Source organism: Nycticebus coucang, chromosome 2 (assembly GCF_027406575.1).
Source record: "Nycticebus coucang isolate mNycCou1 chromosome 2, mNycCou1.pri, whole genome shotgun sequence".
Classification (NCBI taxonomy): Eukaryota; Metazoa; Chordata; class Mammalia; order Primates; family Lorisidae; genus Nycticebus; species Nycticebus coucang.
In genome coordinates this window covers 7,416,293-7,444,095 of record NC_069781.1, presented here as the reverse complement: position 1 = coordinate 7,444,095, position 27,803 = coordinate 7,416,293, and the positions used below count along the sequence as shown (strand labels likewise).

General features: G+C 42.0%; 1 protein-coding gene across 15 annotated transcripts in view; it reads right to left on the bottom strand.

Moving 5' to 3' along the window:
• The window catches only part of FNBP1 (formin binding protein 1), a 144,989-nt gene that overhangs the window by 91,589 nt on the left and 25,597 nt on the right, over positions 1-27,803 (bottom strand). For all 15 annotated transcript variants that reach the window (XM_053559718.1, XM_053559757.1, XM_053559735.1 and 12 more), the window contains exon 2: positions 1,398-1,513. In XM_053559718.1, coding sequence (XP_053415693.1) covers positions 1,398-1,513 — 116 coding nt within the window. The remainder of the gene's footprint in view (positions 1-1,397; positions 1,514-27,803) is intronic.

Below are 27,803 nucleotides of genomic sequence, written 5' to 3'. Positions count from 1 at the left end.
TCTGTCTCAAAAAAAAAAAAAAAATTTTTTTTTAAAGGAGGTCCTAAGTATTTAAAATACTCTCCCACAGGATCCCTCGCATGTTGCTGGAAGGAGTGTGAATTAGTACAAGCACCTTGGAAAATGGTGTAACCTTATCTACTGAAGCTAGGCACACACGTGACCTTAGCTTGTGACCCTGCAATTTCACTGCTAGGTATATCCTGGGAAATGTATTCATATATCCGCAAAAAAGCCCATCCTTGTACAATAATGCCTCTAGGAACAGTATTCATTACATCTCCAAATTGGAAACAACTAATTGCCCAGAGACAATTGGATGAGTTGTGATACACTCATGGGCCAGAATACTAAAAATAGCCACAAAAATAAACAAACTGCCCCTACATGCAACAATGTGGTTGACTGTCACAAGCTTGAGAACAGAAGAAAGCATACCAAATCATTAATTACATCCATGTACAACTAGAAACAGGTCCCACTAACCCATGCAGTTAGAGTCAGGAGTGTGGTTACCCTGCTGGGGAGGGTGGTGACCTGGAAGGGGCCACAGGGGCCTCTGAGGCCAGTCAGCTTCTATTTTAACATGAGTGCTGGTTACATGGGTGTGTTCATGGTGTGAAAACATGTGGAACTGTACATTTATGATTTGTATACTTCTCTGTACATATATGTTAGCTTTCAATAAAAAGCTTACTAAAAAATAAGCTCCCCCCAATTTAGCAAATATCCTTCAGGAAAAAACTGAGCCTGAAAGCAATGATTTAGTTTATTTTTACTCTTCTATGAAAATTCATTTTATGTATTAAAAACAACTGTTTTGATTGAAATATTACTTTACATTAAAAGGAAAAAAATATTTGAAGGACTATGCCTTTATTAGCCTTCCATCCATTTTGCAGTTAACAAATAACCTTTTCCTTTTTTTTTTTTGAGAGTCTCACTATGTCGCCCTCAGTAGAGTGCTGTGGCGTCACAGCTCACAGCAACCTCAGACTCCTGGGCTTAAGCGATTCTCTTGCCTCAGCCTCCCAGGTAGCTGGGATTACAGGCACCAGCCACAACGCCCAGCTATTTTTTTTTTTTTTTTTTGCAGTTGTCATTGTTGTTTTTTTAGCTGGCCAGGGCTGGGTTTGATCGACCAGCCTAGGTGTACGTGGCTGGTGCTGTAACCACTGTGCTACGAGCGCCAGGCCTTTATGTATATTTTATTTTATTTTTTAGAGACAGAGTCACAGTTCGTCGCCCTCGGTAGAGTGCCGTGGGGTCACAGCTCACAGCAACCTCAAACTCCTGGGCTTAAGCGATTCTCTTGTGTCAGCCTCCCAGGTAGCTGGGACTACAGGCGCCCGCCACAGCACCCAGCTCACAAATAACCTTTTCCATCATCAACTTACCTGAGTTGCTTTGCATAGTTGAGTTCGATCTCTGTCCTTTCCTTTACAAATTTGATGTATTTCTCAAGAATGTCAATTCCCCACTGTGTGTGTTTTTCTAAGTTGTCAAACTGATCCTGTTGAAACAAAGAGAGAGTTTGTAGTCTTTCTCTGTGATTAACACAATGTCAAGGAACGGTTCTTTTAACAATATGCTGCTGCACAGAAAGCAGCACTAATATTTTCCATGATTATACTTGGGTGCTTTTTGTTGAGCAATTTTAAATCAACATTACCAAATTTGGTTTGAAAACTGCCTGGAATAAGCGATGTCCCAGTGCAAAGGAAAATATCTTTCCCAAATGCTAAAAACTGACAGGTGAAACCTACTCCCATGTGTGCACACACAGACACACACCTGCTAACTCAGTCACACCACTAAATATTAGCTAACCATTATCTCTAGCTAATTCAAAACATTGATTAAATTTGGAGCAAGGCAAGAGGAGAGGAGAGTTACAAAATTCTGCTTTCTTCAAATGAATAAAGTAATTTGCATGGGCTTTTCTTCCTTCTCTGAGACAGAGTCTCAGTCACCCTGAGTACAGTGCCATGGCATCACAGCTCACAGCAACCTCCCACTCCTGGGCTCAAGTGATCCTCTTGCCTCAGCCTCCCAAGTAGCTGGGACTACAGGCACCTGCCAACAGACCTGGCTAATTTTCCTATTGTTAGTAGAGACCAGGTCTTGCTCTTGCTCAGGCTGGTCTCCAACTCCTGAGCTCAAGCAATCCACTCTCCTCAGCCTCCCAAAGTGCTAGGATTACAGGCGTGAGCCACCCCCCCCCCCCCAAGCTACATGGGCTTTATTCATTCAAACATACAATAAGCCCACATTCTGTGCCAGGAACAATGCCTGGACCTGGGGAACCAAAATGAACAGAAGCATAGCCCCAGTTTGCAGAGGGCCTTCGGATTCTGAGTCTGCAAGAACAAGAGAGGGTCAGTTGCAACAGCTAAAACAAAAGGCATGGAGGAATCGGGCGGACTTGACCCAGTTGAGTGCAAGGTGGGCAAGCAGAGGCACAAAGGTGGCAGTGGCTGGTAAGACTAGAGATAGTCCAGGGCCAGATCACAGAGCTGGGGGGTTAAAGTGCCCAGTGGGCACAAGCAGGACTTGCAAAGAGAATGGCATGGCCATAGATACGTTTAGAATCATCAGGGATGGAAGTCAGGAGATTGCCCTAACAGTTGAGATGAGAGGAAATGGGAGCACAAGGGAAGAATTTTAGGGATGTCTAACAAGTAGAATCAAATAGTGTTCACAGATGACTGAATGAGGAGACTGGGAGGGAAATGATGGGGAGAGTCTCTGGTTCTGCTGTTAATGATTAGCCAGACAGTCCAGATAGAGAGGAGCAGGAGTGAAAATTAAAATGCAGTTCTCACATGTGGAACAAGAGGCTGATATGTCCGGAAAAGAGTTGGAAACAGAATTGTGTTCAAGAAGGGAAGCTAGATAAAGCTCAAGAAGGGAGGCTAGGGGGTAGGTGGATTCTGAAACAGCAGCCTCAATCGGAATGCTGAAGACTACTGCAGCTTAGCACAGAATTAGTAAAGAGGGCCTCGCCGGGGAAAGAGAGCCTGGAACAGACTGTGGAAGTGAGCCAGAGAGAGCATTAGCACATGGCCGGGAATGGAGAATTTCAGTGGAAACCACATTCTCCATGGAAAATTTGCTGCCTCCTGAGAGGAAACGGTAATAAAAGGACGAGGATTCTAGGCCCAGCAATGGGAATGCAGAGAGATAGGCCACCAAATGTCTCAAAGTTGTAACCATTTGCCCAAGGACGCAGATGTCCTCCCTGCCTAATTTCACTAATCAGTCATGAGGATCATGAAAAATAAGGATGCGCCTCCACAAATACAAAGATACAAAGTTACCAGTCAGTTCCACCACAAGTGCACACCATATATAACAGCAACATTTCGGGTCAGACTTTACATCTTTAAGAACTGTCTTACTGGGAGGGTCTTGGGTGGGCCCACACCTACAGTGCATCTTAGAATGGGTACAGCAAAACCTCTTAGAATGGGTACAGGTGAAACCTACTAGAGACAGAATACAAATGTCTACATACAGTAACTAAGAAAATACCATGAAGACTACGTTAAACAGTTTGATGAGACTATTTCAGATTGTGTATGAAACCAGCACATTGTACCCCTTGATTGCACAAATGTACACAGCTATGATTTAATAATCAAAAAATAAACAAATAAAAAAATAAGAATATGGCATAGGCCAAATGTAACAGTAATGCACTGGTCAACTGTTACAAAATTTGATTGCTCCAGTTGTTTCTTTTCACATAGAATTAAAGTTAGTCCTGTTCTGGGCGGCGCCTGTGGCTCAAGGAGTAGGGCTCTGGTCCCATATGCCGGAGGTGGCGGGTTCAAACCCAGCCACGGCCAAAAAAAAAAAAAAAAGTTAGTCCTGTTCTGTTAAGCCTCTTTCCGTTTCAGTTTGCTCAGTACTAAATATTGCTAGCCACATAATTATCACAAAGATTAAATAAGATGATGTGTGTATAAGAGTTTCATAAACAACAGAGTATCGTGTGTAAATCCCTGTCTTTGTGTGATTATGTGAATATTTTATATAGATATTAACCATTATAATTGATAAATCTGATCATCTGCTAGAATTTGAGCTAAAATACTATGAGCCTCTTTGAATGTTGAATGAGTAAATGGATATTTGGATTTACTTCAATAAAAAAAAAAAGAACTGTCTTACTGAGGTATGGTTGACATTTTAAAAGCTATACATATTTAAAGGCTCTATACAACTTGAGGAGTTTGGAGAAAAGTATATACCCCCAAAACCATCACCACAATCTACCCCATTTTCACATACATCTTCTCTAGAAATTTCCTCTGGCCCCTTCATTTACTTTTTATTTTGATAAGAACACTTAACCTACCCTCCCAGCAAATTTGTACGTGTACATACATGTCGCTAACTATAGGCACTCACTATGCCATCCACCATCATCCAAGTCCAGCATCCGTTTCATCTATTTTTCATTCAAGGTGCAAGCTATAAAGTGAGTCGGCCTCACACCAACAATATGTTCTCTGTATTCATAAGAGTTATCTGTATTCATAAGAGCATTCTGCAAGCTATAATACAGCACCTACCAAAATGATGGGGTCCAAATAATCTTAATAATAAAAACCTGACTCAGGAGCAAATGAATTAGTGCTTGTTTGTGACTACAGCATGGTTCTTTTTATGACACATTAAGACATCTCCAGCGACACCACACCCCATTCCTGCTATCACATGGGTCGCCACGGCATGGACCTTTTTGACAACAGCTAAAAAGAAAACTCAAAACAGATGAAAAACTAATCAACCCACTCACATTCTTGACTAAAATGTGGAAAACTGAATGGAAAAAATTCCAAATCTTAAAAAGAATCCTTTGTGAGGAAATATTATAAGTGGCCCTTTAAAAAAAAGCTTTTGCTACTTTGGGAATGGTGCCGTTGTCGAAAACACGCCCCTTCCTGCTTGCTGTCTCATGACAGTGCTTCTGAGGACCTCTCTGCCCTCTTCAAATCACTGAAATATATAAATAAAACAAGCTTGTTCTAGTGAGTTATATTTATCAATATTCGCTCTATCAGAAAATAGAAACAGAAAATTTTTAAAATATGTATTAATTCATTTAAGAAGACAATAAGTCCAGTACATATGAACGGAACTAGCATTTTTTTTTTTTATTTTAAAAAATAGTACTTTACGAGGGCAGCACCTGTGGCTCAGTGAGTAGGGCACCGGCCCCATATGCCGAGGGTGGCAGGTTCAAATCCAGCCCCGGCCAAACTGCAACAAAAAGAAAAATAGCCGGGCGTTGTGGCAGGCGCCTGTAGTCCCAGCTGCTTGGGAGTCTGAGGCAAGAGAATCGCGTAAGCCCAGGAGTTAGAGGTTGCTGTGAGCCGTGTGACGCCACGGCACTCTACCTGAGGGCGGTACAGTGAGACTCTGTCTCTACAAAAAAAAAAAAGGAAAGAAAGTCAGGTAATGTACAACCTAACAGAAAATGTCTAAGAAGCTCCCTAAACACCCTTGACCTCACACTTGACCTTGACTTACTCTGCTCCTTGAATTTAAACCAGTGAAAAGTTGTGCCAGGTGCTTTCAGCCGTGAGAAGCTGAATAAGCAGAAAAGACCAAGGAGGGAAGAGCAGTTGTGTGAATCTATAAGCAGACCTTTATGATTATTTTCACGTCCGGTTTTATGTTCTAGACTATGTCCTAGACTCCTTTATAAAGTGAAGACTGAACCAGAATAACTGTGAACTAGGGCGCTGGTTTAGGTCATTATCATTACATCTTCGTCAGAATTCTTACAAGATCATGAAGCTCCATACGGACACATTTTGCCTTTACAAACCTACAATCAACTGATATTAAGAATGGTCTTTCTAGGTCAGTAGATAATGGTGAATGGAAGTTTTCTGGAATCTGGAGTTTTTTTTCAAATTAAGCAAAGGCTTGACCCAGAAATATATTCAGAAAAACGGCTTGCTTTGAGATGATGAGATGCAAATCAGTCGTCAAGGAAGTCTTCCTCCAAAATACAGGTCAGCGTTTAATATGGAGCTGCTTGTGGTTCAACAGTGTACTGAACCGACATTGATTCAAAGTCCCTGGGAATAAGCCAATCTAGTAAGATACTGATTGGCTAAAAGCACCTCTGTGTAAGTGGCATAAACTCGAGGAAAGGGGACCCAGAGGTCAGATCCCCTTCATGAACAAACCTTTCCCTCTGCAGCAAATTCTTCGCTCAGGGGAAGGAATTATCCCCTTTGTATCCCTGAGTGTACTGCAGTCTGTGCTGTCTGGAATACTACTCAAGGATGCTCTAATTTTTGATAAATCCATTTTCCTGAGACTTGGGCCATTTGAGAAGCAGACCTTACGTGACTCTATCTAAACAGAATCTCTTAGGATGATGTCACTGGCATCAGCTTCCTTTACCCCAGAGGGAAGTGTTGGAAGGTGTAGATTTACCCAAACAGCAAATGTTAAGAAAACTTCCATTTAAAATGTTTTTAAAAATCAATTGGGAGCCAGGCATGGTGGCTCACACCTGTAATCCCAGCACTCCAGGAGGCCAAGGTGATGGATTGCTTGAGCTCAAGAATTCAAGACCAGTCTGGGCAAGAGTAAGACCCATCTCTACTAAAAATAGAAAGAAAATGAAAACTATCGAGGCACAGAGGGCTGTGCCTCTAGTCACAGCTACTCAGGAGGCTGAGGCAAGAGGATTGCTTCAGTCTAAGAGTTTGAGGTTGCTGTGAGCTACAATAACACCATGGCACTCTACCCAGGGTGACAGAGTGAGACTCTAGTAAAAGAGAGAAAGAAAGAGAGAGAGAGAGAAATCGGATTCTGAATATTAAAGAAGTTCTACATACAGAAACAGAAAAAAGTTTTATAAAACTTCACAAACAAAAATGTGACATCAGAAATACCACCTGAAATTATATTTCTTAAGATTTAAACAAAGATTTAAATTCATGGACAAACTGAGGATTTTTCTTACAGGTCATATTAAAAGCAGAAATACCCAAGTTTGTTTGTTAAACACAAAAGTGTCAAACCTTAAAGCAGGGGTCCTCAAACTGCGGCCCACGGGCCACGTGAAGCGGTGTGAATTGTATTTGTTCCCATTTTGTTTTTTACTTCAAAATAAGGTATGTGCAGTGTGCATAGGAATTTGTTCATAGTTTTTTTTTTTTTTTAAACTATAGTCCGGCCCTCCAACGGTCTGAGGGACAGTGAATTGGCCCCCTGTTTAAAAAGTTTGAGGACGCCTGCCTTAAAGTGATGGAAAAAAGCATGACCCAGAGGGACTTCATTGCTTACCCACAAAAAGAACAGATACAATAGGAAAGCCAGAATTAGAAGGTTTCTCTCGAGGAGCACAGATACCCTATATCTTGACAACATGAGTAGATGCAGATTTCACAAAATCATATATTCGTCTGCTATTTCTGAAACTGGTTTTTGAATGAGGGTAGTGTGTAATGCCGCGGAAAGCAGAAGCCTGGGTAGCTGGGACTAGAGAGACGTCAGTAACAAAACAGAGGCTTCAACCTCGCAGTGCCACGGCTGGACGGTTAAGAAACAGGTCTCCATTAGAAAGGGAAAACACGCAAACAAAAGGCCTTTCTGTATTCAGAATCTCTTTAACATGCAATCCTACAACTTGCCATAAAAACAGGTACAAATTTAGGCTTCTATGCTGTAATTAGTCATATCTGTTTCTATTACAGAAATAAAAATATCAAGGAAATGAGTCTATGTGCATGGCACTTACTAGAAATTGCATTCCAGACACAAGAGACAAGAACGTCAGCAAACACAAGATAAAAATCTACGTACGAGTGAAAAACATAAAAAAAACTTAGCTGAGGGGCGGCGCCTGTGGCTCAGTCGGTGAGGCACTGGCCCCATATACCGAGGGTGGCGGGTTCAAACCCGGCCCCGGCCAAAACTGCAACTAAAACATGGCCGGGCGTTGTGGTGGGCGCCTGTAGTCCCAGCTACTCGGGAGGCTGAGGCAAGAGAATCGCTTGAGCCCAGGAGTTGGAGGTTGCTGTGAGCCGTGTGACGCCACGGCACTCTACCGAGGGCTATAAAGTGAGACTCTGTCTCTACAAAAAAAAAAACTTAGCTGAGGTTTAAGAGGCAACGACTGCACATGGATGAAAGTAATGACATAAGGAATGAGGAAAGCCAGAATCAGAAAATTGCGTTTTTGTATTGTGATTACGGTAATTAAATCACTGTGTGAAGGCGCGATAAGGAGGCTGATACAGGAAGCATAGCAAACAAAGGGCACGGCACGTGGAGGACCCAGAGCTAAGGAATGCCCCGATGCTCTAACGTAAGCAATGTTACATCACGCCTGAAATGAAAAAAGAGAGGGAAAACTATAACCTGCAGAAAAAGCTGAGTCTGAATGGATGAGATTTGGAAGAGGAATTGCTATAGAACGTATTCCTTTAAGAAACAGAAATCAGCTTCTAGCCTATTTCAATGTTCTTAGAACACCTGAGTCACTTTCCATTCCTCTCTCTGTTTCTTTGGAGACAGTAAAAGCAACAAACAAACGAGAACAAACATCTGTAACTGCTCCAAGCATGCCGAGTGAAAGAGACGGTAAAGAACAGAGATTTTCAAGGGAAAAAAAATTTTTAAATGCTTACATTTTTTATGTAAAAAAAACTAATTTTAAAGATATTTAAAAAATTACTCCTCCAGATAGGCATTGTTAAACATCTCATTAAGTAGAACAGGAAGATTATTAAGGGCAACAAGGCTATTAATATTACTCTCAGGAGCCAGGCATGGTGGTCTGCACCTGTGATCTGTTACTGGCGGCAAAGATGGGAGGATCACTTGAGCCCAGGAGTTCAGGGCCAGCCCAGGCAACACAGTGAGACCATGCCTCAAAAAAAGGTCCATTTCAGAAAGATGAGTCTAACTTGTAATTGTGGTGGGCTGAATCATTTCTCATGGAAGACAGACGCTAACTGCTGAAAGCAAAATCTAGCTCTTTATAATAAAAATGCTGTTTCCTTGTAGCAGAACTCAAGAAGGGCTTGGTCAAGTCATGACTTTAAGATGCTCATCTTTAACACAAATGTGTGGTAGGTATATCTGCATCTGGTTTGGAGCTGGGAAAGGAATCTACTTGCTCACTTCCCAGTTTCGATGTGGAGTCTGGCAGTGAAGGCTGTCTGAACGCGCCTGGTCTCTCTCCTGAGTCCGCTCAGCCAGCAGGTGCTTTCCTTGCGCCCGCTGTCCTGTATTCCTCTAACCCCAGAGAAGTAACTGTACCTCCCAAACATCTGCCCTGTTCTCCTCCAGATATTTTCTCCCCCAGAAAGTTCAAGATCAACCCAAGAAAGGAAGAAAAGGGAAAGATAAAGGGAGGAAGAAACCGCACTCTGAATACCAGGAAGAACAGTGAAGGCAAATCAAAGACTAAAGAAGAGCCAAGTACACAAGCTAAACTTTTTTTTTTTTGGCTGGGGCCAGGTTTGAACCTGCCACCTCCAGTATATGGGGCCGGCGCCCTACTCCTTTGAGCCATAGGCGCCACAAGCTAAACTTTTTTTTTTTTTTGGCCGGGGCTGGGTTTGAACCCACCACCTCCGGTATATGGGACTGGTGCCCTTCTCCTTTGGGCCACAGGCGACATCCCACAAGCTAAACTTTTAATGAGAAGAAGCAGCTAGAGTTTTGAAGTTCTGACTTATTTCTAAACTCGATAAAAATTTCCAAGTCGAGGGAAGGGAAGGAGAGTGAGTGGATGCTACTTATCACAAAAAAATCACAGGGAAAAACGTTTCACGCCGTGGGATTTGAAACTTAGTTAACACACACACCAATGAAGATTTTCCTCCAAATTACGTATCAATGCACTCACTTCTGGCTTTAAGTAAAGAAGGTTGAGCACAACACGTGGGTGATGCCCCCTTCGGAGAGAGGGGGTTCTGACTCTCCACCCCACAGCCACAGTGGATCATCTGCCTCCAGGAACTACATGACAGGTAGCCTGGACCAAGCAAAATCTGTCTGGGAGTAGGTGCTGGAATTAAAAGGTAAAACCTGCAATTTCTGTCCAGGTGCATGCCAATTTGGGGGGCAAGACTAGTATGCAGAGAAGGAGAGTAAGCAGGTGCAAGACATTACCCTGGGCATTCAAACAGAGGTATCTGTGAGCTTTCCTCTGGCAAAGGACCCGAGTCCTCTGGAGACTGGCCTGCTCACCCAGCCCCTGGTTCTTCCTGTAAGATATCTCTTGGGACAGATGCTCTTGGCTGACAATTGAGCCACTATCCTATCCCCCACGCATCCTGGCAGAGTACCTGTTTTATTACAGGATCACTTTCTCCATCTCCCTTGCAGCTAGGACACAGGCATACGACATTAGCCTGGCTAACCAGATGCAGGGGACATCTACTAGACCAGCAGTTCTCAACCTCCCTAATGCAGTTAACGCAGTTCCTGTGGGTTGCGACCCACAGGTTGAAAACCGCTGTACTAGACAGATACTGAGAAAGGTTTTCCTGCCTAATAATCCCATGCTCTTCTTTGACATAGTCATAGCTATCTGCGATGCCTGGAATTGCTGCGGCCGTCCTGCAACCATGAGGAGGAAGCATCATTGATCGATATGCTGGTGATGGCAGAGCCAAAAGACAGAAAGCACCTGGCTTTTTGATGAAGCTATTACTGAACTACAATAGCAACTGGGACCCGCCCTGCCTCCAGGCTCCTGCTAATGTGAGATAGAATATATGCCCTTATTGTCTAAGACACTTCTCCTGGAGTCTTTTGGTCTAACTCACACACCTCTGCCTCCTTTCAATAAACTGCAATAATTCAACCAGTCTTAGTGAGAGCTGACCGTGAGCCAAGCTCTGTGCTGGGCGCTGGAATGAGAATGGAGGCCAGGGGAGTTTTGATGGGGGTTAAAATAAAAGAGCAGTAGGAGCCTATACCTGTGAGACCCAAGTTAGATAGGGGAACAGGGAGGAGGAAATAATTTCTAAGATGAAATGAGAAGAGTAAGAGTCAGCCATTCAAAGCAGGGAGAAGGAGGGTTGGAAGGTGAGAAAGCGGAAGACATTCCGGGCAGCGGGAAGGGAATGTGAGAGGCCAGAGGAAGGAAAGGACAGGGCAAGAGGAAGGAAAGGGAAGGTAAGCAGTGTGCCCGGAAGGTGAAGGTGCAAGGGACAGCGGCGCGGTGGGGAGAGAGGCAGGGGCCAGGTCAGCCAGGGCCTTGGAGATTTCACAGGACTGTGCTGAGAGTTTACCAACCAATACAATCCCTTTTCTCTCTAAGCCTTCTTTCTGACTCACGGCCTTGTGTTTTTAAATTATTTAATGAGGCTTAGAGATATAATCTATGATTATATTTTAATGAGGTTTAAAGACAGACTCTATGATATAAAGATTCTGAAAAGAGATTTTTAACTATATGAAGGCCACTATCTCCAAAGAAGAGAGACCTAATTTTTGAGAGAAATCAAAAGCCTTATGGACTAATATTTTCTAGGGCTTAAGCTAATAATCCACCAGCCAATCTTCCACTTAGCAGAGAAGTTCTAAATTCCATCTTCCCAAAGGGAAAAGTGTAACGTAAGAGATTTGGACTTGGAGCCTGAACACTTGGGTTCAAATTCCAGTTCTAGGCTCAGCACCCGTAGCACAGAGGTTATGGCCCTGGCCAATATACCCAGGCTGGCGGGTTCAAACCCGGCCGGGCCAGCTAAACAACAATGACAGATGCAACAACAACAAAAATGGCTGGGTGTTGTGGCAGGCGCCCCTATAGTTCCAGCTACTTGGGAGGCTGAGGTAAGAGAATCACTTAAGCCCAAGAGTTTGAGGTTGTTGTGAGCTGTGACACCATGGCACTCTATCGAGGGCGACATAGTGAGACTCTGTCTCAAAAAAAAAGAAAATCCAGTTCTAATAATTATAAGTCATATTACTTTGGGAAAGATCTTTTCTCTAGTATGCCTCAGTTTTCTCATCTGTTAATGGGAGCACAGTCCCCTATATCATATAGGTTCTTTAAGAAAATCAAACTGACAGGCCAGATGGAGTGGCTCCTAATCCCAGCACTTTGGGAAGCTGTGGTGAGAGGATCACTTGTGTTAGGCCAGCCCCAGTGGGTCATGCCTGTAATCCTAGCACTCTGGGAGGCCGAGGCAGGTGGACTGCTTTGAGCTCAGGAGTTCAAGACCAGTCTGAGCTAGATAGAGCGAGACCCCATCTCTAAAAAATAACTGCACTACGGTGGGTGCCTGTACTCCCAGCTACTCAGGAGGCTGAGGCAAGAGGATTTCTTGAGCCCAAAAGTTTGAGGTTACTGTGAGCTGTGATGTCATGGCACTCTGCCAAGAGCAACAAAAACCCAGTCTCAAAAACAAAACAAAACATATATATATATATATATATATATATATATATATGAGATGTGTAAAATCTTTGTGAAGAAAGTTGTGGAATTATTAAAGGACACTTGGGTTCCTTTAATAATGGATGAATGTATGTTTCCCTCCAAAATTCGTGTTGGAACTTAACCCCTATAGTGATGGCATTAAGAGGTGGGGTCTTTGGGAGGTAATTAGGCCATAAGGCCACCATCCTCATGGAGCAGATTAATGTCCTTACACAAGATGCTTCAGAGAGCTGCCTTTGCCCTTCCACCATGTGAGGACACCCAGCCAGCACCATCAATAAGAAATGGGTCTTCATTAGTCACTGAACCTGCTGGCACTTTGGTCCTCAACTTTCCAGCCTCCAGAGCTGTGAGCAATAAATTTCTACCATTCTATTACCAGTCTAGATAATTTGGGAGCAAGGACCCCACCTCTTACTCATGCCCATCAAGAGATATGGATATGAATGTTTATTGCAGCATAATTCATAATAGCAAAACACTGGAAACAAGCTTCTGTGGTCTGAATGTGGCCACTCAAAGTTTATGTGTTGGAAACTTAATCCCCCAATGCCAACAGCATTGGGAAGTGGGACCTAATAAGGGGTGATGAATGAGGACTCTGCCCTCATAAATAGATGTCCTTATTGAGTGAGTGGGCTTGCTATAAAAGCAAGTTTGGGCTCCTCCTGCTTTGTCACCCTTCTACCTTCCAGATGGTGATGTAGCAGGAACCACCTTGCCAGATGCTGGCAGCACGCTCTTGGACTTCCCATCCTCCAGAACCATAAGCCAAATGAATTTGTGGTATTGTTATAGCAACACAAAATAGACTAAGACACAACTTGACTGTCCATCTGATTCTACTTATATGAAGTCCAAAAATAGGCAAAACTCATAAGTGATGAAAAAGTAAGGGGAAAAACAAAATAATAAGGCTGGGCATGGTGGTTCATGTTTACAATCCGCACACTTTGGGAAGCTAAGGTGGGTAGATTGCTTGAGTTCAGGAGTTTGGGACCAACCTGAGCAAGGGCCAGACCCCATCTCTACTAAAAATAGAAAAACTGAGGCAATGGCCAGGGCACCAAGCCACACACACTCGAGCTGGCGGGTTCGAATCCAGTCGGGGCCTGCCAAACAACAATGACAACTACAACCAAAAAATAGCTGGGCGTTGTGGTGGGCACCTGTAGTCCCAGCTACTTGGGAGGCTGAGGCAAGAGAATGGCTTAAGCCCAAGACTTTCAGGTTGCTGAGAGCTGTGATGCTATAGCACTCTTCCAAGGGTGACATAGTAAGACTCTGTCTAAAAAAAAAAACTTATTCCCAGAAACCTCAAGCTCTTGAACTCCAGGGATCCTCTTGCCCCAACCTCCCAAGTAGCTGGGATTACAGAAGTCCACCACAAAGCCTGGCTAATTTTTCTATTTTTAGTAGAGATAGGGTCTTTATCTTGCTCAGGCTGGTCTCCAACTCCTGAGTTCAAGGCATCCACCTGCCTCAGCCTCCCAGAGTGCTAGGATTATAAGCCGTGAGCTACTGCACTGACCAAAAGAATACTTTTAGTACAAAATTCTGGATAGTACTCAACTCGGATGCTGAACCAGGACTATGATCTGGGAAGGCTCACAGGAAGATTCTAAAGTAATGGTCCATTTCTTTGTCTGGGTGGCATATACATGGATGTTCATTTTACTGCTATTGTGGAACATAATATTTTCTCTATATAATTTTCATGTATTCTTTTGTTAGTTTGCGATTGTGTTGATGGGAAAATCTTCAGGATAAAAGAAGCAAGATTACTTCAGCCTCTGCCAACTGGAGACCAAAAATGAAGATAAAACATTTATGAAAGAAAGGTTGAAGTCGATAGAAAAATCTATTACATAGATATTGGACTATTACTTTTTCCCTGATTGATGTACTTGATGTACTTTCTATTTTGTTCCCATAAAAACATATAAAACATTCTTCAGAAAATGGACATCATTTAATACCCAAGTATAGATTGATGATTGACTGAAGAAAGACTTCACACTTGGGAAAAACTTTAATAGATCATTTCCCTCTCAAATACAATGTTCATGAAGATTAAGAGAACACAAAACATCATAGTAAGCAACATATGCTGTTTCTACTCTATGCCAAAAACACAATTCACCCATCCTTTTTCCAACCACAGGTTTACTGAACACCTACTAAGTGCCAAACACTATTGTAGGAACTAAGCATAGCAGTAAACAGAAGAATACATTCTCCGTTCTTGTGGTGCTTACATACTAATAGACCTTTACTGTACGAAGCTATAAAGAAACCTCAGAAATTAATTTGTTTATATTTCCACAAGGACATCTACTAGGTCTCTGGATATGAACACTTTCAAGCTCCTTGAAATCTATCAGTTATCAATAGACTACTTGTCCAAGCAGAACGAAAAGCCCTAGTTAAAAATCCAGCCTTGTCTATTGCCTATGTCTTTTCTAGAAAAGGTAAGACAATTATATACCCACTAACAATGTACAAGGATCCCTATCTTGCTGAACTCTGATTAGAACCGAATACTACCGTTTGCAAAACAAAAACAACCAAGGAGTGAGGGGAAAGCCACTGTGATTATTTAATATGCAAATTGATTTACTCTACATATCTTTGATTATTCATGATATTAACCATTTTAGACATGTTCATTTCCTCTCGTAAGTGTTCTCTTTGTTCATTGATCTATTAGAAACGTGTTTATCTTATTGTTTTGCATATGTTCTTCATATATTAAGGTAACTAACTGCCATATTTTAAATAAATGCTTTTCCTAGTTTGATTTAAAATTTTATATATTATTGCTAGAGACTGCAAATGTATCCCCCCAGCAGAGAGAGAGAAGGAGGGAGGGGGGTGGGGCCTTGGTGTGTGCCACACCTTCTGGGGGCAAGACATGATTGCAAGAGGGACTTTACCTAACAAATGCAATCAGTGTAACGTGGCTTATTGTACCCTCCATGAATCCCCAACAATTAAAAAAAAAAAAAAAACTTCACAGCTTGTATAATGTAACCATTTGGGGTCTGCTTTTAACTTGGACTAGTGTAACTCCTTCATGCAATAAACTGAAAAGAGCAATAAAAAAAATAATAAAGTTCCTCCCTCTAAAAAAAAAAAAAAAAAAAGAAAATGCATCCCCCCAATTTGTATGTTCAAACCTAATTCACAGTGTGGTGTTAAATGCAGATGTGGTCTTTGGGAAGTGATTAGGTCATGAGGGTGGGGCCCTAATGAATCGGATTAGTGCCCTTATAACACAGACACCAGAGAACTCTTTCCTCTTCCATCATGTGAAGTTAGTGAGAGACTCTATGAACAAGAAAGCAGGCCCTCAATAGGCACTAAACATGCTGGGGCACCTTGATCTTGGCTCTCCCAGCCTCCAGATCTATGAGAAATAAACACTTGTTATTTATTTGTTTGTTTGTTTTTTGTGGTTTTTGGCCAGGGCTGGGTTTGAACCTGCCACCTCCGGCATATGGGACCAGCGCCCTACTCCTTGAGCCACAGGCACCGCCCAACACTTGTTATTTAAAAGCTACTCAGTTTATTGCATTGTTACAGCAGCCACAGCAGACTAAGAAAATTACATTTTTTGAGACACTGACATATAAACGTATGGCAACCTCATGGAGTTAAAATTATGAGGGTCACTACATCCCACTTTCCACTTTTCTATGTGGTCCAAATTTTCTTCAATGAACATTTTTTTGTGATTATCAATTTAGTACAATACTAATTTAATTCATGATTTATTATTTAAAGACACTTATATGTCTATTATGGAAATAACTTCCACTTTTTGCTTTATTGTATCATCATTTCCTCCTAGGCAGTAATATATGATGAAATAGCATAAATATCATTCTTTTATTCAAGTCTGATGTTTTTAGTAAAAGGAAAAATGTCTCTATTGACATGCCATTGAACATTAAATAGAACCCAGGATTCATTTTCCACTGTTTTTCCTTTTTGTTTTTGTTGTTGTTGTTGTAACAGAGTCTGACTCTGTCACCCTGGGTAGAGTGCAGTGGCATCATAGCTCACAGCAACCTCAAACTCCTGAGCTCAGGCGATCCCCTTCCCTTAGCCTCCCGAGTAGCTGAGACTACGGGCATCTACCACCACATCTGGCTTGTTTTTCTATTTTCAGTTGATTACTTTTTACTCAGGCTGGTCTCCAACTCCTGAGCTCAGGTGATCCACCGGCCTTGACCTCCCAGAATCACAGGCTGGAACCTTCCTTTTGGTTTTTAAGTCTGCTGCTAGTGCTGCTACCTTCAAAATGCTGCGCTTACCACAAGGTGCTCTCAGTACTACACAGGCATTTCTGGCACAAGTTACCTTTCTCCCTGCACCGGATTCGCCACGTTCTGCACCATTAGACAAGACTAACACTGCACTTCCACCTAGGCGTCCTTCGATAAATATTTGCTGAATGCATGAATGAGTCAATGGACATTTCTGTTACTGAATTCCTTCTAGCCCACAGTCAGTCAGCTTCATTCGCATACATATTTATCATCCTAGGTTTCAGCACAATGTGTGCCGGGCACTCTGCAAGGTGCTGGGGACGCAACTGTGAACAGCTGAAGAGTACCCTGATCTCCCAGACCTATTAAAAATGTCATTTATGAAGAACATGGGATAATGTGAGAATTTTACATATCAGGGTGTCCATAAAGTTCGTGTGCAATTTAAAACGGCCAACTCTACAAGCCAATTTGTATAAAATGATAATATTTTTCTTTTTCTTTCTTTTTTTTTTTTTGAGACAGAGTCTCAAGCTGTCACCCTGGGTAGAGTGCAGTGGTATCACAGCTCACAGCAACCTCCAACTCTTGGGCTCAAGCAATTCTCTTACCTCAGCCTCCCAAGTAGCTGGGACTACAGGCGCCTGCCCAATGCCTGGCTGTTATTTGGTTGCAGTTGTCATTGTTGTTTGGCAGGCCCAGGATGGGTTCGAATGCCCCAACCTAGGTGTATGTGGCCGGTGCCCTGCCAACTGAACTACGGGTGCTGCCGATAGTATTTTTCTTTGAAAAAAAAAAAGAAAGAAAGAAAAAGAAGGCTCAGAGCACAATAGTTATGGCACCGGCCACAGACACTGAGGGTGTCGGGTTTGAACCTGGCCCAGGCCAGCTAAACAACGACAACTGCAACAAGAAAATAGTCGGGCATTGTGGCGGGCGCCTGTAGTCCCAGCTACTTGGGAGGCTGAGGCAAGAGAATGGCTTAAGCCCAAGAGTTTGAGGTTCCTGTGAGCTGTGACATCACAGCACTCTACGGAGGGTGACATAGTGAGACTCTGTCTCAATAAAAAAAAAAAAAAATTTACCGGCTTCTCCCAAGGAGGCGGAGCAAGATGGCAGCCGAGTAACAGCTTCCTTGTATCTGGGCACCGTGAGTCTGGGGATATAGGACTCCAGGCATCTCTGGCTGGTGGGATCTGCCTATCATCACCCCTGAGAGGATACAGGGAGTCAGCGAGAGACTTCTGGACCCCAAGAGGAGGACTAAAACAGTGGAAAACCGGCAAGTGGTCGCGTGTGTTCAATCCGTCTAAACCCGCCCGCAACTCTAAGTTCAGTAGCAGCGAGACTGCAAACCAGAAAGGCCTTACCTGTGAACTGTTTTGGTGTCTTTGGACTTGGCACTCAGCTGAACTGCCTTGGGGAGAGCCTGACCGGCAGTGCGGAGAACTTTGGCCTTTGTCTAGGGCCCCAGTCTGAGCCCCTGAGCCAGACGGAGCTAATAGTGTTTGGCTCTGGGTCACAGGCAGACATTGTGAGGGATCTGCCCCGGCAAGCTCCACCCTCAGGGTCGCAGAGCTGGAATTGGGTGGGAGCTGGTAACCCAGCGACCAAGTAGCCTAAGGGCGGGGTCTGAGCCGCCTTGCAGCCCTAACCCTCGGGGGTAGAGGGAGACCAGTTTTGACACACAGGGTAAGTGGATAGCCACTTCAGCAGTGATTCCAGCGACAAGCACTTCCCTGAGAAAGCTTCTGCTCAGTAAGTGAACAGTTCAAAGTGCCTTTTAAGTGGGCTGAAGAGATATTTAGGGTGTCTACCTGCTGGGGTTTGAGAAACTAGCAGCCTCCAGTTGTATCAGAACTGTGATTAACATCTCATACCCCAGAAGACCACGTGTTGCCCAGACAATATTCAATAACATATACATACTGCTTTGTTTTTGGTTGTTTTTTTTTTTTTTTGGTTTGGTTTTTTTTTTGTTTATTTTGATGTTGTGGATTGTTGTTTTGTTTTTTAAGTTCAACCTTTTCCATACAGATCCTTTTTCTTTCTCAATTTTTCTAGTTTAATTATAATTTCCCATTGCTGCCTATTTCAATAATTAGAACTTCATTTTTGTTAGTGTTTCTACCGCTACTATTTGGTTTTTCCAGCCAATTTTATCCCATAAAGTTTTGTGTTTGCTTGTTTTGGTTTGATTTATAGCATTTTTGTTTTTCCTCTCTACTTGGTGGAGGTGGGGTACTGTGTCTGATCAGGTTAGCAAAGAGCTGCTGACCTCAAGGGAACCACCCAACTGGGCACCCCCAGAAGGTGTTTTGTTTTTTTTTTAAGGTTGTATCAAAGTACCCTACTGTACACCTATATTGCTCTGTCTCCCTCTTTCTGTGCCTCTCTTCTTTTTGTCAATATTCCTTTTACCCACCCCCTCTCCTTTCTCTATTTTTCTTTTTTTTCCTTATCACTCAGTCCTCCTTTCTTTCATCCCTTTTTTGCTCTTAAACCTTCTCACCCTTCTGGTCCTGTAACCCTTAGTCCACAGGCACGAGAACTTAAAGAGCAAGAGGAAGTGAAAGGAAAATTAGGGCAAGGAAACAGATAAAAGAAATCACCCATGAGGAAGAATCAGCAGAAAACTCCAGGCAACATGAAGAACCAGTTCAGAACAACCCCGCCAAGGGACCATGAGGTAGCTACTGCAGAGGATTCCACCTATACAGAAATGTTAGGAATGACAGAAAGGGAATTTAGAATACACATGTTGAAAACAATGAAAGAAATGATGGAAACAATGAAGGAAACTGCTAATAAAGTGGAAAATAACCAAAAGGAAATCCAAAAACAGAATCAAATCAGAGATGAACGATATGAAGAATATAAAAAGGATATAGCAGAGCTGAAGGAAATGAAACAGTCAATCAGGGAACTTAAAGATGCAATGGAAAGTATCAGCAACAGGTTAGACCATGCAGAAGAAAGAATTTCAGAGGTAGAAGACAAGTTTTTGAGATAACTCAGATAGTAAAAGAGGCAGAAAAGAAGAGAGAGAAAGCAGAACGTTCACTCTCAGAATTATGGGACTTTATGAAGCATTCCGACATACGAGTTATAGGAATTCCAGAAGGGGAAGAAGAATGCCCCAGAGGAATGGAAGCCATACTAGAGAATATTATAAAAGAAAATTTCCCAAATATCACCAAAGATTCTGACACACTGCTTTCAGAGGGCTATCGGACCCCAGGTCGCCTCAACTCTAACCGAGCTTCTCCAAGACACATTGTGATGAACCTGTCCAAAGTCAAGACAGAAAAGATTCTGCAAGCTGCCAGGAGTAAGCGCCAGTCGACCTACAGGGGCAAATCCATCAGAGTGACCACAGACTTCTCTAATGAAACTTTCCAAGCAAGAAGACAATGGTCATCTACCTTTAATCTACTTAACCAGAACAATTTCCAGCCCAGAATTCTGTACCCTGCTAAGCTAAGCTTCAAAATTGATGGAGAAATCAAATCATTTACGGATATACAAACATTGAGGAAATTCGCCACAACAAGACCAGCTCTACAGGAAATACTTCAACCTGTTCTGCACACTGACCACCACAATGGATCAGCAGCAAAGTAAGAACTCAGAAATTAAAGGACAGAACCAAACCTCCACACTGATGCAAAAGATAAAACTAAGCAATGGACTCTCACAAAATAAGATGAATAGAATACTACCACACTTATCAATTATCTCAATAAATGTTAATGGCTTGAATTCCCCACTGAAGAGACACAGATTGGTTGACTGGATTAAAAAACACAAGCCATCCATTTGCTGTCTGCAAGAAACACACCTGGCTTCAAAAGACAAATTAAAGCTCCGAGTCAAGGGTTGGAAGACAATTTTTCAGGCAAATGGAATTCAGAAGAAAAGAGGAGTTGCAATCTTATTTTCAGATACATGTGGATTTAAAGCAACTAAAGTCAAAAAAGACAAAGATGGTCACTTTATATTGGTCAAGGGAAAACTACAACAAGAAGACATTTCAATTCTAAATATCTATGCACCCAATTTAAATGCTCCCAGATTCTTGAAACAGACCTTACTCAGTCTGAGCAATATGATATCTGATAATACCATAATAACAGGGGACCTTAACACTCCTCTTACAGAGCTGGACAGATCCTCTAAACAGAAATTAAACAAGGATATAAGAGACTTAAATGAGACCCTAGAACAACTGTGCTTGATAGACGCATGTAGAACACTTCATCCCAAAGATAAAGAATATACATTCTTCTCATCACCCCATGGAACATTCTCCAAAATTGATCATATCCTGGGACACAAAACAAATATCAACAGAATCAAAAGAATTGAAATTTTACCTTGTATCTTCTCAGACCATAAGGCACTAAAGGTGGAAGTCAACTCTAATAAAAATGCTCGACCCCACCCAAAGGCATGGAAACTAAACAATCTTCTGTTGAATAACAGATGGGTGAAGGAAGAAATAAAACAGGAAATCATTAACTTCCTTGAGCATAACAACAATGAAGACACAAGCTACCAAAACCTGTGGGATACTGCAAAAGCAGTTTTGAGAGGAAAATTCATCGCTTTAGATGCCTACATTTGAAAAACAGAAAGAGAGCACATCAACAATCTCACAAGAGATCTTACGGAATTGGAAAAAGAAGAACAATCTAAGCCTAAACTCAGTAGAAGACAAGAAATATCCAAAATCAAATCAGAGATCAATGAAATTGAAAACAAAAGAATCATTCAGAAAATTAATGAAACAAGGAGTTGGTTTTTTGAAAAAATAAATAAAATAGATAAACCATTGGCCAGACTAACGAGGAATAGAAAAGTAAAATCTCTAGTAACCTCAATCAGAAATGATAAAGGGGAAATAACAACTGATCCCACAGAGATACAAGAGATCATCTCTGAATACTCCCAGAAACTCTATGCCCAGAAATTTGACAATGTGAAAGAAATGGATCAATATTTGGGATCACACCCTCTCCCTAGACTCAGCCAGGAAGAAATAGAGCTCCTGAACAGACCAATTTCAAGCACTGAGATAAAAGAAACAATAAAAAAGCTTCCAACCAAAAAATGCCCTGGTCCAGATGGCTTCACTCCAGAATTCTATCAAACCTTCAAGGAAGAACTTATTCCTGTACTGCAGAAATTATTCCAAAAAATTGAGGAATAACACAATTCTATGAAGCACACATCACCCTGATACCAAAACCAGGAAAAGACCCAAACAAAAAGGAGAATTTCAGACCAATCTCACTCATCAACATAGACGCAAAAATTCTCAACAAAATCCTAGCCAATAGATTACAGCTTATCATCAAAAAAGTCATTCATCATGATCAAGTAGGCTTCATCCCAGGGATGCAAGGCTGGTTTAACATACGCAAGTCTATAAACGTTATCCACCATATTAACAGAGGCAAAAATAAAGATCACATGATCCTCTCATAGATGCAGAAAAAGCATTTGATAAAATCCAGCATCCTTTTCTAATTAGAACACTGAAGAGTATAGGCATAGGTGGCACATTTCTAAAACTGATTGAAGCTATCTATGACAAACCCACAGCGAATATTTTACTGAGTAGAGTAAAACTCAAAGCTTTTCCTCTTAGAACTGGAACCAGACAAGGTTGTCCTCTGTCACCTTTACTATTCAACGTAGTGCTGGAAGTTCTAGCCAATACAATTAGGCAAGACAAGGAAATAAAGGGAATCCAAATGGGAGCAGAGGAGGTCAAACTCTCCCTCTTTGCTGACGACATGATCTTATACTTAGAGAACCCCAAAGACTCAACCACAAGACTCCTAGAAGTCATCAAAAAATACAGTAATGTTTCAGGATATAAAATCAATGTCCACAAGTCAGTAGCCTTTGTATACACTAATAACAGTCAAGATGAGAAGCTAATTAAGGACACAACTCCCTTCACCATAGTCTCAAAGAAAATGAAATACCTAGGAATATACCTAACGAAGGAGGTGAAGGACCTCTATAAAGAAAACTATGAAATCCTCAGAAAGGAAATAGCAGAGGATATTAACAAATAGAAGAACATACCATGCTCATGGCTTGGAAGAATCAACATTGTTAAAATGTCTATACTTCCCAAAGCAATCTACCTATTCAATGCCATTCCTATCAAAATACCAACATCGTACTTTCAAGATTCGGAAAAAATGATTCTGCGTTTTGTATGGAACCGGAAAAAACCCTGTATAGCTAAGGCAGTTCTCTGTAACAAAAATAAAGCTGGGGGCATCAGCATACCAGATTTTAGTCTGTACTACAAAGCCATAGTGCTCAAGACAGCATGGTACTGGCACAAAAACAGAGACATAGACACTTGGAATCGAATTGAAAACCAAGAAATGAAACTAACATTTTACAACCACCTAATCTTTGATAAACCAAACAAGAACATACCTTGGGGGAAAGACTCCCTATTCAATAAATGGTGTTGGGAGAACTGGATGTCTACATGTAAAAGACTGAAACTGGACCCACACCTTTCCCCACTCACAAAAATTGATTCAAGATGGATAAAGGACTTAAATTTAAGGCATGAAACAATAAAAATCCTCCAAGAAAGCATAGGAAAAACACTGGAAGATATTGGCCTGGGGAAAGACTTCATGAAGAAGACTGCCATGGCAATTGCAACAACAAAAATAAACAAATGGGACTTCATTAAACTGAAAAGCTTCTGTACAGCTAAGGAGACAATAACCAAAGCAAAGAGACAACCTACACAATGGGAAAGGACATTTGCATATTTTCAATCAGACAAAAGCTTGATAACTAGGATCTATAGAGAAGTCAAATTAATCCACATGAAAAAGCCAACAATCCCTTATATCAATGGGCAAGAGACATGAATAGAACTTTCTCTAAAGACGACAGACGAATGGCTAACAAACACATGAAAAAATGTTCATCATCTCTATATATTAGAGAAATGCAAATCAAAGCAACCCTGAGATATCATCTAACCCCAGTGAGAATGGCCCACATCACAAAATCTCAAAACTGCAGATGCTGGCGTGGATGTGGAGAGAAGGGAACACTTTTACACTGCTGGTGGGACTGCAAACTAGTACAACCTTTCTAGAAGGAAGTATGGAGAAACCTCAAAGCACTCAAGCTAGACCTCCCATTTGATCCTGCAATCCCATTACTGGGCATCTACCCAGAAGGAAAGAAATCCTTTTATCATAAGGACACTTGTACTAGACTGTTTATTGCAGCTCAATTTACAATCACCAAAATGTGGAAACAGCCTAAATGCCCACCAACCCAGGAATGGATTAACAAGCTGTGCTATATGTATACCATGGAATACTATTCAGCCATTAAAAAAAATGGAGACTTTACATCCTTCGTATTAACCTGGATGGACGTGGAAGACATTATTCTTAGTAAAGCATCACAAGAATGGAGAAGCATGAATCCTATGTACTCAATTTTGATATGAGGACAATTAATGACAATTATGGTTATGGGGGGGGAACAGAAAGAGGGAAGGAGGGAGGTGGGTGGGGCCTTGGTATGTGTCACACTTTATGGGGGCAAGACATGATTGCAAGAGGGACTTTACCTAACAATTGCAATCAGTGTAACCTGGCTTATTGTACCCTCAATGAATCCCCAACAATAAAAAAAAAAAAAAAATTTACCATTAGTAGCTCTCCAAGTCTCTCAGATGGAGTGCAAAAAATGTTAAAAAAGGAAAAAGTCCCTAACACATGTTTCCCTTCCCTAAGCTGTTGCCAAAGAATGTGAGATATCTAAGTGTTTATACACCTATAAACCTAACACAAGTGTTTTCTTTTCATTAATTATACACGGGTAGTCAGCTCTGCTTAATAACTGAAAGCTAGTCAGGTCTGAAAAATAAACATTAAAAAATATTTCAAAGAAGTCCCACCATGTTTGGCTCTATTTTTAAGTGGTTGTAAATTGTCTCTGGCTTCCTCTCATTTCAGTGTTTTCTGTGTTACACATTTCTTCTGGGCAAATGGGAAAGTAACCAAGACATGAATATCATGTTTTACAAACAAACCAGAATGAGTACACGCAAGTCTCGCAGCACTGCTGGCGATGTGCAGTATTGCCGGGCAGGGGGAGGTCTGCAGGCTCAGCCACAGGAGCCCGGCTGCCCGCACGCTGTCCCACCGCCCCAGCCGTCCGGCAGTGCCAAGCCACTTCGCTTGTGTGTCAGTTTCTTCATCCACAAGTGGAAATAATCACAGTACCATACGTAACGCCACCCAACCGTACACTTACAAACTGTGTAAATGGCAAAGTTCAGACGTATTTTGCCATAGTATTTTACAAAGAGAAAAAATCAAAAGCAATGTATTAGAGGAGGTCAGGGAGACAGGTCAGTGAGACCAGCCCTTATGGCCATTGAAAGGGATTCTGGAGTGAGCGGGAAGCCACCGCAATACTTTGAGAATACTGAAATTCTATCAGTCTTCTTTATGGACTCTCGGTATCCATTCTCACTTCTTCTAAGTTTCCACTTTCTCACGAGGGATGAAAGACTAAAAATTACATTTTCCAGACTCTCTTGCATGTAAGATCTGGTTGAAGTTTTACAAGCAAAAGGGACTCTAATGAATCTGGAAAGCAAAAACCAGGCAGTGGAGAAAAAAGTATCAACGTGGTAATGGTATTAGGGACATACAAATGAGCTAATAAACGTGTTTAACACTGACACTAATACTTAAGGAGCTATTATTAGTAAAAAATTAAGCACTGTAGTATTATCATAACACAGGCAAAATGGTTAACATTTGTACTGCAAAAGAGTAAGTAAAACCATCTTTACAACCAGATGCTGCTCCCAGTTTCTGCACATCAGTCTTGGCATAAGCTAGTAAGGAATCCCACACTGTGGCCACTGATATGGCCACAGCCCTGAGTCTAAGAGCAGAATTCCCTGTGTTCCAGGGATTTCGGACACCACCACAGACAACCCCTAATTGAGAGGGAAGTGAATGAATTCTAGGAATTCTTTGAACCATGACGCAAATGAAAGGGACTTTACTGGTCTGGGAGGTGCAGATATTTTGAGATAATAATCTACATGGTTAATGTTACTGCCGATAGCTTTTGGAAGAAATGTTAATAGTTTAATCCCAACATATCTTACTTTGCTGTCGATATAAATTAGGCTAGTCCCCCCCCCCCCTTTTCTAAATACAGGCAAAGATTTGGTAAGGTCATTTGAAATAGACATCATCTATCCCGGGCTCTCACTCTCTTGAATGTGGATTATTCAAGTCATGAATAATATTAAATAGCAGTTCATAGCTGCCAGTCTAATGTTCTTGTTAGGTACTAGGCTCCGCCCCAAGCAACTTACATATTTCATTTAATCTTCACAACCATCCTCTGAGGAAGACACTGTTAATATTGCCTTACTTGAGATGGGTAAAATGAGGCACAGAAAGATGAGCACAGTCACAGGCTCTTAGGCAGAAGAGATGAGATTTGAAGGGAGAGCTCCATTTGTGCTTAACTTATACTGCAAATTGTTCAAGATGATCCTTGCTCTTGGTTTCTTCTGCTATCGGTTGCCTACGTCATGCTAGGTTCTTTTTTATAGTCCCCACCCCACCCTGGCCCAGTTTCTCATTCATTCATTCATTTTGAGATAGGGTCTTGGTCTGTTGCTGGGGCTGGAGTGCAGTGGTATCATCCTAGCTCACTGCAACCCCAAGCACCTGGGCTCAAGCAATCCTCTTGCCTCAGCCTTGAGAGTAACTGGGACTACAGGTGCCTGCCACTACGCCTGGCTAATACTTCTATTCTTTCGTAGAGATGATGGCTCACTGTGTTACCCAGGCTGGTCTCAAACTCCTCCCACAGCAGTCCCCAACGTGTCCTGGGACTATAGGTGTGAACCTCCACACCTGGCCAGTTTGCGCCATTATTAACACCTTGCACTGGTGCGGTCCATTTGTTATAATTGATAATCCAATATTAACACATTATTAATAACTAAAGCCTCTAGTTCACACTGGGATTCGCTCTGTGTTGTCTTTCTGTTGTACAGTTCCCTAGGTTTTGCCAAATGGATAATGTTGTGCATCCACCGTTATCGTATCATACAGAATCCTTTCATTGCCCTCAACTCCCCCGTGTTCTAACAGTCATCCCTCTTCCCACTCCCCAACCTGGAAACACTCATCTTTTTTACCGAGCCTTTTCCAGGATGTCACCAGGACCATCCAGACTTCTCAGACTGGCTCTCTCACTGAGCATTTCATTTTATTGTTGAGAAACATTCCACTATCTGGATGTACTACATACTTTGTCTACCCATTTATTGAAGGATATCTTGGTCGCTTCTGAGTTTTGGCAATTACGAACAAAGCAGCTATAAACATCCATGGGAAGGTCTGTGCTGATATTTTATTTTATTTTATTTTATTTTGAGACAGAGCCTCAAGCTGTCATCCTGGGAAGAGTGCTGTGGCGTCACAGCTCTCAGCAACCTCCAATTCCTGGGCTCAAGCGAGTCTCCTGCCTCCGTCTCCCAAGTAGCTAGGACTACAGGCTCCTGCCACAACACCCAGCTATTTTTTGGTTGCAGCCGTCATTGTTGTTTGGCGGGCCCAGACTGGATTTGAACCCGCCAACTCAGGTGTACGTGGCTGGCGCCTTAGCCGCTTGAGCCACAGGCACCGAGCCCTGATACTTTATTTAAAAAAAAAAAAAATGAATTTCTGGGCCGGCACGATGGCTCACACCTGTAATCCTAGCACTCTGGGAGGCCAAAGTGAGAAGACTACTTGAGCTCAGGAGTTTGAGGCCAGCCTGATCAAGAGCGAGACATTGTCTCATCTCCATTAAAAAACAGAAAAATTATCTGGGCATTGTGGTGGGCATCTGTAGTCCCAGCTACTCGGGAGGCTAAGGCATGAGGATTGCTAGTGCCCAAGATTTTGAGGTTGCAGTGAGCTATATAATGTTGCCACAGCACTCAACCCTAGGTCGAAAAAGTGGGACTCTGTCTCTAAAAAAGAAAGAATTCCTTCTTA